General features: G+C 58.8%; 1 protein-coding gene across 13 annotated transcripts in view; it reads right to left on the minus strand.

The window, feature by feature from the left end:
• Window positions 1–451: 451 nt before the first annotated feature.
• The window catches only part of MPRIP (myosin phosphatase Rho interacting protein), a 92,950-nt gene continuing 79,626 nt past the window's right edge, over window positions 452–13,775 (minus strand). For 8 of the 13 annotated variants that reach the window (XM_070773232.1, XM_070773236.1, XM_070773231.1 and 5 more), the window contains 8 exons: window positions 12,109–12,256; window positions 11,473–11,590; window positions 10,401–10,560; window positions 9,569–9,688; window positions 9,199–9,285; window positions 8,603–8,765; window positions 7,818–7,903; window positions 452–4,712 (listed from right to left, as the gene is read on the minus strand). In XM_070773232.1, the coding sequence (XP_070629333.1) occupies window positions 4,641–4,712; window positions 7,818–7,903; window positions 8,603–8,765; window positions 9,199–9,285; window positions 9,569–9,688; window positions 10,401–10,560; window positions 11,473–11,590; window positions 12,109–12,256 (954 nt within the window). In that variant the 3' untranslated portion in view covers window positions 452–4,640. Of the gene's footprint in view, window positions 4,713–7,392; window positions 7,459–7,817; window positions 7,904–8,602; window positions 8,766–9,198; window positions 9,286–9,568; window positions 9,689–10,400; window positions 10,561–11,472; window positions 11,591–12,108; window positions 12,257–13,775 lie in introns of all 13 variants that reach the window. The other 5 variants (XM_070773233.1, XM_070773240.1, XR_011562023.1 and 2 more) reach the window with 4 other exon arrangements.

The following is a 13,775-nucleotide window of genomic DNA, read 5'->3' on the forward strand; positions in this document are numbered from 1 at the left end:
GAAGGGCACATTCTTTTGTGACGCAGGTTGTGGCTGGGTGTGCGTGCCTCCTAGCTCATAATGTAGGGTGCGTGTTTTTTTAAACGGAAAGGAAAGCTGCTGCAAATAAAGCTGCTAGAAGGGGGCAGGGGTGGGGCAGTTAGTTCCTTCTTCTGGTTGGTATTTCTTTCCATCCTTTTGGCCCCTTGAAAGTTCCTATAACTGAGCCAGTGTGTCTTAATTAGATTATGGGTGTAAAATATTTTTAACTATTCACTGTGTGTGAACATGTGAAATCTGATTTTAAAATGTTGACAACTCACCCAAAACTTAAAAAAATGGGTTTTGTAAAAGTTAAACCAAAACTCCATTATAAACCTCTAGGTTCCTGACCCAGATTCTGACTTTTGGCCTAAATGCTTGTTTTGCTTTGTGTCCTTCCGTTAAACAAAACCTCTGTTCACAGCATACAAAGGGTGATGCAAAAATAGTTTATTATGACATCGTTTATGTAAAGTTAGGTAATATTTACAGTAGAAATGATCAGCTACATCCATGGGAATCTAGCATGTCACACAAAGGAATAAATATTTTGACAAAGTAACACTTAAGTTTTAGCGAACACCTGATCAGAAATTTTGTTTTTAAAAAGGAGCCTCAAACTAAATGGTAAAAGTTTTGAATTGTCAGAGAGCAGCAAGCTGACCGGGCTCTTCTTTTCCTGGGGCCCCTGCTGCCCCCACGAGGGTTGGGCCTTCCAAGGGCGGGCTCTCGGGGTCTGAGTGCAGCCCTGTCTGATGAGCATTCTCTTTTAGCATCAGCACAGAGCGATGCAGGCTCGTTCTCTGAGCACGTGCCCCCTGAATGAACAGCCGGTGGGGGTAGGCATGGTTGCCGCCAGGGATCATCCACAGACGTGTCGCAGCGGCAGCCACTGTCTCCGTGTCCCCATTCTGTCTGGGGACTGCCTGGGCCCAGCAGTCAGGCACAGCATGTGTTGTCTCGAGTCTGGGTTGAGACAGTCACCCTGATGGAACTGTGTCTGTGAGGAAAATCTTTGAGGAACCTTATATTTTATAAATACTACTTAGGAAAACTCTTATCACTTAACTGGTTTTGAATCCTAACAGTCAGTAGATAACGTTGTTACTAAGGTTAAATCCTAAAATCAATTGGCTGTGATACAAACATAAACAAGAATGAGTTTTGTGTTCTTTGTACTCTGTTCCCAACTTCCTATGAAATAAAACGCAGACGTGTGTTGCGGCTCGCTGTGGAGAGGTAAGGGTGGGCGGCAGGGACATCTGGCGGACAGGCAGCATGGCAGGAGGCTCAGCCCCGGGCCCGCGGGTCCGTGTGGTGGAGGGGCGGCAGTGTGAAGCCGCCACGCGAGGCCCAGAGCGCGTGGCCTCCACGCAGCCGCAGTGCCGACAGACCCTGAGGCAGCGGCTGCCGGCGCGGCCTGCCGTGCACAGCCTGGGCAGAGAGGCGCTCCTGCACCCTCTTGGGTGCAGTCTTGGTTTTCCCTCAAGACTTTGAGTGACTTTCCAAGAACGAGGAACAGGTATTACTGAGACCTTTCAGGAAGAAACAGAACCACCTATTAAATGACTCAGGCTTTATAAAAGGTAGGTCAGTCAGTAAAAATGTTTCCTTGTCATGTTGGTTGGAACTGTGTCGTACCCAAGCTGTTTCTTCTTGTCTTAAAAAGCGGTGCTTGTATAAGGAAAAAACCCACCCACACAGAAATCCATTGCAGTGACCCCGAGCCCTGTGGACACCGCTTGCTCTGCACGTCCCACTTCTGCACACAGAGGAGCAGGGAGCCGCCTGAGGGGCCTGGAGGGGCGGGCACTGTGTGTCCGGGCCACCGTGTGCTCAGGGAAGGGCAGGCCTTCCCTTTACAGAGGAACTTGGTGCTCTCGAGAGACTGAGAGTTCGCTTCCCTCCTGGGTTTCCGTCCCGTCTTCTATCAGGGTATCGAAACGCGTGGTTTCAAGGCCTCCCCTCGGGCTGTGGAGGGTAGAGCCTGGCGACAGTGTGGACGTGTGAAGACAGAAGGGCAGCCCCGCGCCGCCAGAGGACGGCAGGCCCGCTGCAGGAGTGTCCCAGGCGCCCTGCGCTCGGGGCCGCTGGGTGGGCGCAGCGAGGTGGCGGCGGTCCCTTCGCAGGACAGTGGCCCTGTGGGTGTTGGCCTTGGCTCGCTCAGGCAGACCCTGAGGATCACAAGTGCGCGTTCATACAAACTGCTGCTCCCGCTCTTCGTGGGTCTGGATGCTGCGAGTGACAGGCTCCACGTCTCTGGCTGGGGGCTGGGCCTTCCTGCGTTCTCTTCCTCCCACCTGCTGAGCCTCAGCTCGGCCTCCACCGGTCTCCCCAGCATGGCCATCGCTTCCCCCCACAAAGCCACACTGGTTCTGACGCCCAATGGCACAAGCCCGAGTGTCGCACTGCAGCCAGCATGGTCACCAGAACGCTGGCTTTCAGCCCTGCCGGTGGCTGGCGGAATGCACGACCGGAGGAGGCACGAACCTGGCACTTGTGCTGAAGGTGTGCAGGCACACAGCGGTCAGGTGACACCACACTGTCCGGCTGTCCCCTAGGCAGGTGTGGCGGCTCAGATGCAGGTGCCTGCAGATCCCCAGGGAAGGAGTGAATGTTTATAGGAAGAGTAGACGCAGTGGTCTCCTCCTATCCTTGGGGACATGGGGACGCTCTCCCTGTGGGGTCAGGGCTGGAGCTCCCTGGGCTTGGGGTCACCCGTGCCTCCCTGTCCACAGCCCCCCAGGCACCCTTTCTCTGCCAGCACAGAGACCACCTCCAAGGCTGCCCCGCACTTGTGCTCTTTCCTCCTCTGCAGTCGTGGCGGGCCCCCGTCGAGCTGGGGTCTGCTGACCCCCGTCAAAGAGCTGGGGTGCCTGTAGGGGGTGTGCCAAGGACACTGCAGAGCAGGGACCCGTGTCCAGCCTGCTTCCTCCAGCCATGCACAGCCCTCACCTTAAGTCGATGGCCAGCACTGCCCGGGGCAGAGGGTGGGTGTTTGGGGAGCCCCTGTGGCCCAAGCTTCTGCAGTGTGGCTCCTGGCCGCCTCCAGAGAGGCAAGCCCTGCCACCTTGGGTGCGGGGGCCCCTGTGGAGTGCTAGGTCAGACCCCAGGTTGACTGATGGAGACACGGGGCTAGAAGCTCCTTTGCCCGGATGAGTGGCAGCATGTGGCCCACAGGCAGACAGAGCAGCTCCGTGCAGACCCTGCACCCTGGAAGGAGGCAGCGGTGGCACAGTCTCAGTGCCCAGAGGGCCCGGGCCCCGCCCCCGCCCCCGCCCCCGCCCCCGCCCGACCCTCGGCGCTGTCACCCACACAGGCGGCTCTGAGACGTGCTGGTGTAGGGGGTGTCTGATGAGCAGGGTTAAGGAACTTTTGCAAGCATGGACCAACAGCAGCGATACAGTGGCCAGCACAGGATTAGGAACAGGGAAGGCCCTGCAGCCGGGTGCTCTGAGCTGTCGCAGCAAGAAGGTGGGCAGGGCTGCGTGCTCTACACCCCCGGGCCTCTGCCCTGCCTTCAGGGACACCCCACGTGGCCTCATGGTTCATCTAGAAACTGCACAACGATATGTACGTTTTCACCCCCAAAGTACCTGCGTACCCCAAGACTGTGGCCCTCACCCAAGTGCCGACCAGATGCCGCACAGGCTCCCCCTGGGGCTGTGTCCCTGCTCCCGTCCACACAGGATTAGTTCCTATGGAGTGCTGGACGATGCCTGGTGGCAGCCACTGAGAACACAGAAGCGCGGGTGCAGCCCAGCATGGGTGCCCCGGTGCCCTGGGCCTCAGCTCAAGTGAGCACACGTGCCAACGGCTGGTTTCCATCTAGCTCCAACATCCTCTCTGCCTTCTTGACATAACAGGGTCTCCGGTCAACCTTCCCCAAAGCAAGAGGGGGCTTCTTTCCAGAAAGGTTGAGGGGTGAGCGAGCTTCCTCCTGCAGTGACACTGAGGAAACGTGCTGTCACTGTGAGTCCAGTCTGGAACCCAGGCTGCAGGGCAGTGTCCACCTCATGTGAAAAAAGTAGGGTTCCTGGTGACCAAGAGAGAATGAGCATAGGAAGGAATGAGAGGGGCCGGGTTTTGTGCAAGATTTAATAAAAAACAGACAAAAATAGGAGTGGCTGCTTTCAGCATTTCCCAGGCTGTGAAGGGTTTACCATGGCGGTCTGGGGTGCGGCTCTAAGCGGTGTCAGTGGATGTGTAAGAGCTGCTGCCCTCGCCCCAAGCCCACGGGGCAGGTGCAGGCTCAGCCCCACCCTGGGCTTCCAGGGCCTCCCTGGGCTACGAGCTGTCAGCACGGGACCCACAGCACAGCCTTGTGGCCCCTCCTGCCCCACCTGCACGTGGGGTGAGACAAAGCTAGCTTATCCCAGGCTGCTGGGCCGTAATACTGACAGAGAGCCAGGGCAAGGCGGGGCAGGTTGCAGAAACCAGGGAAAGCTTGGATGAAGACCACAGGGAGTGGAGCGAGCCACCCACAGGCCAGTCTCTCATGCATCCAACCACAGTCAACGCAGACGACACCAAGAACAAGGACGACAATAAAAAAAGAGGTGGACAGGAGTGGCACGGGGGCTGTGGCCAGGAGGTGTGTCCAAGCTGCACGGGGGCAACTAGTCGCGCTCCAGGTCCCGGGACTCAAAGAGCTTCAGGCGATCTTGCACCGTCAGGCCTTCCTTCAGACTCTGGTGGAGAAACAGACAGGCTGTTGGCCTCAGCCCTGCATGGCGCAGGCGGCCGGTGGTGAGGCACGGCGCGGGGCCCCAGGGGGTTAGTGGGTGTGCGAGGAGGGTCACGGCCCCCGAGGAAGTGGTGTTACTGGACGAGAAAGAAAAAGTCAGAAACAAGACCGATGCTGAGCTTAGGGCTCTGTCAACAAGCAAGGATGAGACCAGTGGCGCTGCAGAGAAGACCCTGCGGAGAACAAGGAGGCACCTTCTGTGCCCATATCTGGCCCCGGGAGGCCCCGAGCATGCTCCAGGATGGACAGCCTCCCTGCTCCCGGGCCTCACGGGCCCTGCTGGTTTCTCTTGGGGCTTGGGGACATGGAGGCCATTCCTGAGCCTTTCAGGACGGAAGCCTGCCCGTGTGCGTGTGCACCTTGGTAAAGGTGAAGGACGTGCAGACCCTCGTGGCACGTGCAGGCTTCCCTGAGCATGAGGCAGGTCTGGGTCCGCTTTCCCTGGGGCCCCAGCTACACCCAGGACAGTGCTGCTCGCCTGTTTTTTAATTCTGCCGCCACCGAGTCAGGAAGGGGATAAGCCCACGTCTCACTGACACGCGCTTTAATGTGCACGAGGGCCTCACGTGCTCTCGAGACTCTGCTCCCAAGCATGCCTGCTTCAGGTCAGTGCCACAGCACCCAGTTTCACCCAGGGGCTGGCCCTGGCACCTGCCACCCACACAGTTTTAGCTGGGACCTTCCTTTTCCCTAAGTGGCAGCAGACCGCCAACTACCCAGACCCGAGGACAGAGGCCTCCGAGCCCGGTCACAGGCTGGGAGGGGCCAGTTGCTGCCCACCCAGCACCTCTGTGACTCCACGTGCAGCCGCCCAGACGGGGCTCCCCCCAAGGAGCCTGGACATGTCCCGTCTGCTTTCAGTCCCAGAGAAGCCCGGCTGTTCTTAAGACGAGGAGCTGCTGACCCAGCGGGGCCAAGCCCTCCCGTCCCTGAGGGAGGCAGGTACAGAGAGCGCCCACAGGAAAGGCAGACATTCACAGAGCAGACCCTGGTTCAGAAAGCCCCAGGGACACGGTTAGCTTCTGGGTGACTTAATTCCTGTCTCCCCGCCGGGGGTGGGGGTGTTACAAACACATCAGGACAGAGGGCCACACGGGACCTGTGTGGCTGGCTGGCTGGCTGTTGACAGCACGTCATAGGCCCAGTGCCATGGCCAGTGGTGTCCCTGAGGAAGACAGCAAGGGCCCAGCTTGTCCCTGGGCCAGCAAGAACCCTGTTCTTATGTCGAAAACTTGCCAAGCCAAACCTACTCCAACGTGACTCTAGGGAACCCTGTCCCTGAGCTTCCCCCAACTCACTTGGTCCAGCCTTGCCGAGAGCCCCAGACAGACCTGCCCTCGCTTCCTGCCGTTGCCTTCACCAGCGAGCAAGGCCTTCCCAGCACACCTCTGCAGAGGCCTTGTGAACAGAGATCTGGCCCTTTGTCCAGAGCCCAAACTCCTTTTCTTGCTGTACTACTTTTAGGATCTTAGTTCCCGACCAGGGACTGAACCTGAGTCCTGGCACTGAGAGTGCCAAGTCCTAACCACTGGATTGCTGGGCAAGTCCTGCAAAGTACTTTATTTCCCCTGGCATGTAGTCCACCTGAGGAGGCGGGCTCACTGGATCAAGGCTTCCCTGAGGGGCCTGTTGTTTACAGGCACCGGCAGAAGGCCCACAGCACCCACGGTGAACCTGTAGCAAAGACAGGCCAGCCTCAGACAAGGAAGTAAGACTCGTCAATAAGAAAACCAGAAACCAAAGAAGCAGCCTGGGTTTGCTGAACAGAACTGCTTCCACATTTTAAAAAAAAAGCCCCAACTAAGATTCTGACCATGAACCACATCTGGTGGGAAGCGGCTCAGGACTATAAGGAACAGAGTGGGCTGAGGACAGACCGCTGGGCTCAGCTCCTCCCGAGGCGGCCCCTGCAGCCTGGCAAGCTGGCACCTGCTGTCTGGCCCCGAGGCCCCATCAGCATCCCCGCTGCCCTCAGCTTCCTCACCGGGGCATCAACAAGCTCAGCTCAGCTGAGCTGGTGAACCCACTCAGGAGTGACTCGGGCCCTGGACACCCAGCCCTGTGGGAGCCAGGAGTGAACAGGCACAGTGTTGGGAGTCAGGCAGCCAGTGCTCAGCCCTGCCTCCTGTCCTCTGAGGTGCCTGGGTCCTCCGGGCTGGAAAACGCTCAGCCCCTAGCGCCTGTGGTCCCCGTGCTCTGCTGAGCATCTGCCAAGCTACAGGCATGAGGCATCAGCCCCCTTGGCCTGTCAATCCTGGGGGTGGGGAGTGGGAACTACTTCAGCGATGGGAGGTTCTTGTCAAGTTTGCCTCCTGACAGAGGGAAGAGGTGTCCCAAGAGAACGTAAGCACACACCATTCAACACGCGGGATGAAGGGCTGACAATGCCTGTGCCCCCCAGGATGTGGCTCTGGGCAGCCCACCAGGCTGGGGGAGCACCCCTCTGTTAAGAGGTTACAGTTAACTTCCCGGAAGAAGTTAAGAAACTTCACATGGATCCTGTCTGTGCTGCTGAGCAGGAGGAACAAGAATGACGGGAAAACGAGCTCCTGTGGAGGAGTGAGCAGTGCATGCAGGCAGCGCTCCTCGCGGGCAGCAGGCGAGTGGCGTGAGAGGAGGTTTACCTACACGACAGGGGGGCCAGGAAGCGGGTCGTTTCAGTTATCCCATGAGACCTGCTCAATTACGGACTGTCAGGGGAAGAGCAAAAACAAGACACACACACAGTAAATCCTAAGTGCAACAAGCTGGGCACCCCACCCTCCGCCCACCTTCCCGAGGGGTGCGCAGGGGGCAGGGGCCCATGTGGAGGAAATTGAGTGGACGGCGTCAGTGTGAACTGCAGACGTGCGAGGCGCGGTCCAGATGGCAGGACGGCCCCCGGGAGCCCTGCCGTCACCGAGGAAACAGTCCTGCTGCTGTGCAAGGGGCACTTGGCCTGAAGCCCCAGCACCGACCCAGTGGGATGTGCATGACTTGAGGCACCCTGGGGACCCTCCGTGCAGCCCCTGGTGGGCTCTGCACACCCAGGGAAGACCCCCAGACTCACCTTGGACCTGAGGCCTCTGAGCTGCCGGCCGACACATGACCTGTCTGTCTTCAGGAAATCGGGGTTGCTCTTGGACTTCATGATGTCTGAGAAGATGAAGAGGGCACACGGTGCTAGTTTTGTAAAACCCCCAGAACACACAAGTCTGAGGGCTTCCCAGCTTAGCATCGTCACCCACGTGACATCTCCATCACAAACCAGGGGAACGCCAAGCCCATAACCGTAAGTCATAAGATCCTCAGAACAAGGCACAGGGAGGCATGGAGGATGACTGCGGCCCCAGGCTGGCTGCGGCCCCGCTGCTGCTGGGCCCCTGCTGCCTGCCCTCCCAAGATCCCGGGCTCTAGCTTTCTGTACTGAAGGCTCGCTCCCCGTCTCCTGTGAAGAGCTGCGTGGTGACTAGTGGGCCAGCCCCGCGACTGTGGAAGCTGAGCCAGCTCTGTGCTCCTGTGTGAAGTGCCAGGTCACAGGATGCGTGCGCTTCTGGGTAACCCAAGTCCTCTGGCCCCCAGACTCCTCTGAAGCAGCTGGTGTTACACCTGAGCTGAACTTTGCTGCCTGTGGCCTGCCTGCTTTGGGAGTCCGTCAGGAAAACGAGAAACATGGCCTGCTGTCGTGAACATGTGTACTGAAGAGTGACTGTCCCTTGTGAGCTGGCACCCGCCACGCCCTGCCCATGCAGCCAGGGAGAGAGTCTGACACAGAGAGGGCTCCTCTGCTGGATCAAGGGCCAGCAGCCCGACCACCCAATTTCGAGAGAGAGAATCCAGAGCTGCAGGACTCACCATATCCGGACACAGGTGGGTTCTCTGGGGACTTCTCACCCAGTGCTTCCGTGGCGGCTTTCAGCTGCTCCTTCAACCTGCTGACGTCGCAGTCGGCCTTCGCCCTCACGATGCTGAGCTCTGTGTAGATGTCTTTGTACTTGTCACTGGCGTACTTCTTATCCTTGGGGACAAAAGGACAGCAGAGAGTGGTTACAGACAGGCTGGACTAGGGATGCCTCCAGAAGCAGAGGAAGCAGGTTGACCACACCTTGCGGAGGCAGAAACCAGACACAAAGTACAACAGGCATGGCAGGGCCCCGGCTCTGGGCAGGCTGGTGCTGCCTTGACCCTGAGAGCACCTCTGTGCTTCAGGCTGGAAACCCCGGTCTTGGCCACCCCAAGTGAGTCCGCCTCCAGGAGCACCCGCAGGAAATGGCCGTGTGCTGGGGCCCTGGGCCCCGCCAGGCGGGGGCAGGACTGCCCTCCCTCATGTCCGCTGCCCCGCCCGAGGGCCAGCATCCAGAATACTCCTGACAGTGAACGCACTTGAGCCTGTGTGTGTGATCTCGACCCACGTGGCCCCACCCTCCAGGCCCTCATGGGACGTGCATTACCCGCAAAGCTGTCTGTAACTCGTCCTTGAGGGAGCTGATCTCCTGTTTCAGGTACTGAATTTCTGATTCCTTGACCCTTAACAAGACCTAGAGAGAGAAATGAGGGAGCTGCAGTGTCACGCAGCTGCTCAGTGTTCCGTTTTGGAGGTCAGCACTTGTGATGTGGTGGAAACCAGGGAGAGGGGCAAGGGAGTGAGGGTGGGTTAAATGTAAAGGTCCCTGGGGCCTCGAGAGGTCCCATGCTGTCTGGCGGCTAACTGTTCTCTGTGTCCTGGCGTGACTTGGGTTTTCCCGTAAGCTGGGGCCACCCCTGGTCCCACGTGCGACTCGTGTGCCGCAAGCTGGTGAAGGGCCTGGCTCCGAGCCATACCTCTAACTCGTAGGCGTCCTTGCCCTGTGTGAGGGGCGAACCAGCGGCCTCGCCACCGGCGTCCCCAGTCAGCAGTGTCCGTAGCCGTGAGATTTCTGCAGCCAGGCGGTTGTTCAGCTCCTGGAGACAGCGACACAACCACAGGCTGCTCTGAGAGCGGCCTAGGGCTGCGGTCACGGCGCAGCCGGGCGTCGGAGCGAGCGCGTGAGCTGTGACACCTGTGCGGAAGCCGTGTGCACGGGCCAGAGGTTTCCACAGCCCCGGCAGGAGCTGCGCTCCCAGCCCCGTCACCGCAGCCGGCGCTGAGCAGCTCCGTGTCCCTGTCTCTGCAGGATTGGGGCCTTTCGCTGCCCTCAGCCCTCACTTCGTGTTCCTTCTCTCCAGCTGACAGGTGGTCACCTTGGGCGACTGCAGTGACCAGGCGAACAGCTGCGGGCCCCAGGGTCTCGAGCCGGGGGCCAGGCTGACAGGCCTGTCTGCTCGGTGCCTTGGGAGGATGAGTGGTCCAGTGCACACAGAGCAGCTGTCTTCAGACTAGACCTACCTGGAGCTGTTCCATCAGCAAATATTTTAAGTGTGCCCCAGTTTTCTAAGCAGCAGGCATGTTTTAAGAGAATAATCTGACAAAATCCCATGTGAGCACTGTATGGTCTTGACTGGGAGGTGTTTAAACACAGTCCCAGCCTTGGGGATGAAGCCCTGGGCCCCAACCACACAGTGACGAGAAACAGAGCCCTAGGCTAGCAGCCAGCAGCAGCGGTGACTTCTGCCCACACCCTGGTGAAGCCGGACATCGGGTGGTGCCTGCAGAGCAGGGCCCCGTGAGGCTCACCTGGTTGTGGGCATTGAGCTCCTGGTTCTCACGCTGGCACTGCCGTAGGGCCTGTCGCTCGGCCTCCAGAGCCTGGGCCAGGTGGGCGTTCTCCAGGCACTTCTGCGAGTACTGCTCTGAGAGGACCTCCAGCTCACGCTGCACGGACTGCAGCTCCTCCCTGGGGAGAGGGCACCGCTCACTCCTCTGGCCACGCCCTGGGCCCAGTATCCCCTTCACGAACTCAAGGGACAATGGGACACCACCAGGCCAGGCAGCCACGAGAGCCCCGTGCCCCGTCACAGCTGCAGGTGTGTGCCCAGCCTAGTGGCTCCGTCCATCCCGCAGTAGTCTGAACTCTCCTGGGGTTCGGGGTTGGGAGAGCCTCACCCTCACACCCAAAACGCGCTCTTTCAGAGGTGCAGAGGTCAGAACTGGGCCATTTCTGGCCCTGGCTGACAGCCTACACCAGCTCTACGCAGATGTGGAAAACCAAGGCCAAGAGGCTACAGACCCCCTCCAGCTGAGGTGAGCTGCTGCCGCCGCCCACCCACCTCTGCCGTGAATGCGGCCCCCCTGAAGGCGGCTCTGCATGGCCTGCGGTGGCCGAGGGGAAAGCTCCCAGGGGTGCTGGTTCCCCTGACGGCAGAGCTCAACAGCAGCTGTGGGGTGGACACGCCTCCCCCTGCTGCCTCGGCAGACAGCACTGCAGTGAGTGCTGTTTGAAGACGTGGGGGTTGTGGCCGCATCTGCACTCCCACCCCCCAGCTTTTGAAGCAGCGGCAGCTGACGGAGAGAAGGGATCCAGGGCTCTCCCAGGTGGGTCCTTAAGATATGACTGTGTAAGACCTCTTCTGCTGCATCTTACTCTCTCTGTTTTACTGATTGGCTTCTGTTCAGCTCAGTAATGGGACCACTTGGGCCGTGAGAGCAGTGCTGGGCCAGCCAGGGTGGCGTGGGGCGCCTTGAACAGGAGGCTCCGAGTGGGCTCAGTGCCTTGGGCCTCCACCCGCGCTGCCGGGACCCACGTCTCAGAGGCTTGTACAGAGACAGGCGGAAGGCACAGCCCGCCCAGCCAGCTGGCCCAACTCACAGGTACTGTCGCCGCAGGGCCTCAACGTCTGCGTTGACGCTGCTGATCTGGGACCGCTGGCTCTTCTCCAGCTCCCGCTCCATCTCCTCGCGGTGGGCGTTCTTCATGGCTTCGATAGCTGTGGACAGGATGTGGCCCTTAGTACTGAGCAGCTTGGGGCGAGACCAACAGGAAGGGGATATCCCGCACTGCTGAGGCTTGGCCTGTTGGCAGTTGGGCCAGGAAGATTCCCCGGGAACTCCCCGACAAAAGGGATCAGGTGGGGTTTGGTTTTAATATTAAATAAAAAAAAAAAACTGATTCCGTAAATGTCCAATATAGAACAAGCAGACTTTCGGGTTGGCCTGTCTTCTCTCTCGGTGCTAAGACCCAAAGCTGTTGTGGAACACAAAGGAGGGAGCGCCCGCCGAGACCCAGTGCTTGGTGCTGACTCTCCAGGCTCTGATGGACCAAGGCCCTGCAGAAGTGTCTGCTATCAGAGAAGCACCAGCAGAGGCTGACAAGACGAAGACAGCCCCTCCGGTGCACAGATGTGACTGGCTCGGGGCTGATGAGCTCCCGAAGGGCTCCTTAAGCCAGCCGTCCCCCTGGAGAAGTGTTAGAGCTGGTGCCCAGCTTGGGGAGAGTGACTCCCACCTGAGATGGTGGCTGCGGTCTCCTCAGCCAGGAGGCGGTCCTTCTCCTCCCGCAGTTTCTCCAGCTCCCGCTGGTGCTGCCTCTGCAGGTCCTCGATCTTCTTCTGGTGCGTCTCTTCCATGGCTGCAAACCCCCGCTCGCACGTGGCCTGAAAGGTGCACAAGGGGCTTTACCCACTTCCCTTCAGCTCCCTGAGCAAACTGTGACCGAGAGGACCACAGCCCCACCCTGCCTGGCCCCCGGGCGGGAAGCTGCTCTCTGGAGCAGAGCCCGGCACCAACTCACTCCCAGTTAGAAAAGGGTGTTCACCCGGTGAGTCCTGCCTGATTCCTGTGGTTGAGTTCCATTTCTCTGCAAAGAGCTGGTACTGTGGGCAGGAGGAGGCTGCCGTGGAATTAAAAACGGCCCAGCCAGGCCCTTTATGGAGTGACTGGCAGGTAGGCCTGACAGGACGACGACAGAGAGCATGGGCAGAGGCTGGCATGCCTGGTCTGAGTTAACCACTGACGTGCTCAGAACCGCCATACCCCGGGCGTTGGGCACAGTTGTGAACAGAGATGAGTCTTGGTCAGCTCTCAGGAGATGAGAGACCCTGTGAATGACAGTGACCCAGAACATGGAGCTGGGGGCCCAGCCCTGCCACTGCCCAGCTGGCCACTCTGAGATGGTCACTGAACTTCTCAGGCATGCGCTGAAAGAATCAGATTAGGGTGTGGGACATTTCCTTTTCCTTGTGAAGGAGTACAAAGAGGGGTGCTAATCACCAGGCGCCTCTGCTCATCGCATCGAGGTCACGGAGGAACCGCTCACCGGCCTGGTCTGAGCCTTGCTCCAGCCTGGCTTGGTTTATGACCTGGATGTGGGCTTGGGGAGCTAAGAAGTGGTCCGACTACCCCACACACCCACTCTGTATCCCCCAGGCCTGGCGTATCAGGTTAGTCTCCTGCACGGGATGGGTGAGTGTGCCTGTGGCCGTCAGGGCTGGTCTGTGCAGCTCTTTTGTGGATGGAGGCACATTGGGACCTCTCTAAAAGAGAGGGCTTTGCTAAGTAAGGCGCAGGAACCATGCTGCTCGGTTCTCTTTCAGAGCTGCGAGAATGTGGCCACGTCACCTCTGATGTAAATCTGGGGGATCTTCTTGTGCCCGGATTCAGGAAGGATACCAGGAACCCAGTCTGTGTCTGGGCACCTGTCTGACTCCCACAGGAGCAGACAGACCTGCTGTCCACCACTCACTGGGCATTCCTCCTCACAGTGGCTTCCAGATGGAGCCCCTGTCTCCTCTTTGCAGCTCTCACACCCCTGGACACCTGGAGACTCCCAGAGCTGCCCTCCCACATGCTTTGGTTCAGCATGGCCTCTCGGTCAACACACGGGGGAGGGTCTAAGTCATAGTTTGATGGGAATGTTTTAGAGTATTTCAAGATAAGAGTCAGAACTCTTCTTACAGAAACACTCAGGTACTTCCTTGGAGAGCATATGTTAATCTGTAAACACAATTCTAACTTTTTAGACAGTGAACCCTGGGGTCAATCGGTTCCTCAATGACTACTGTGCAGAGGTGCCAGAAAAGGCACCAGCTTGCAGCTATCAGGAGAGACTCCAGTCTCCCTCAAGTGACTGCTGTCAGCCCGGCACCCAGGAAAGCAGTTTGGTTGTAATTTCTA

This window comes from Bos indicus, chromosome 19 (assembly GCF_029378745.1).
Source record: "Bos indicus isolate NIAB-ARS_2022 breed Sahiwal x Tharparkar chromosome 19, NIAB-ARS_B.indTharparkar_mat_pri_1.0, whole genome shotgun sequence".
Taxonomy (NCBI): domain Eukaryota; kingdom Metazoa; phylum Chordata; class Mammalia; order Artiodactyla; family Bovidae; genus Bos; species Bos indicus.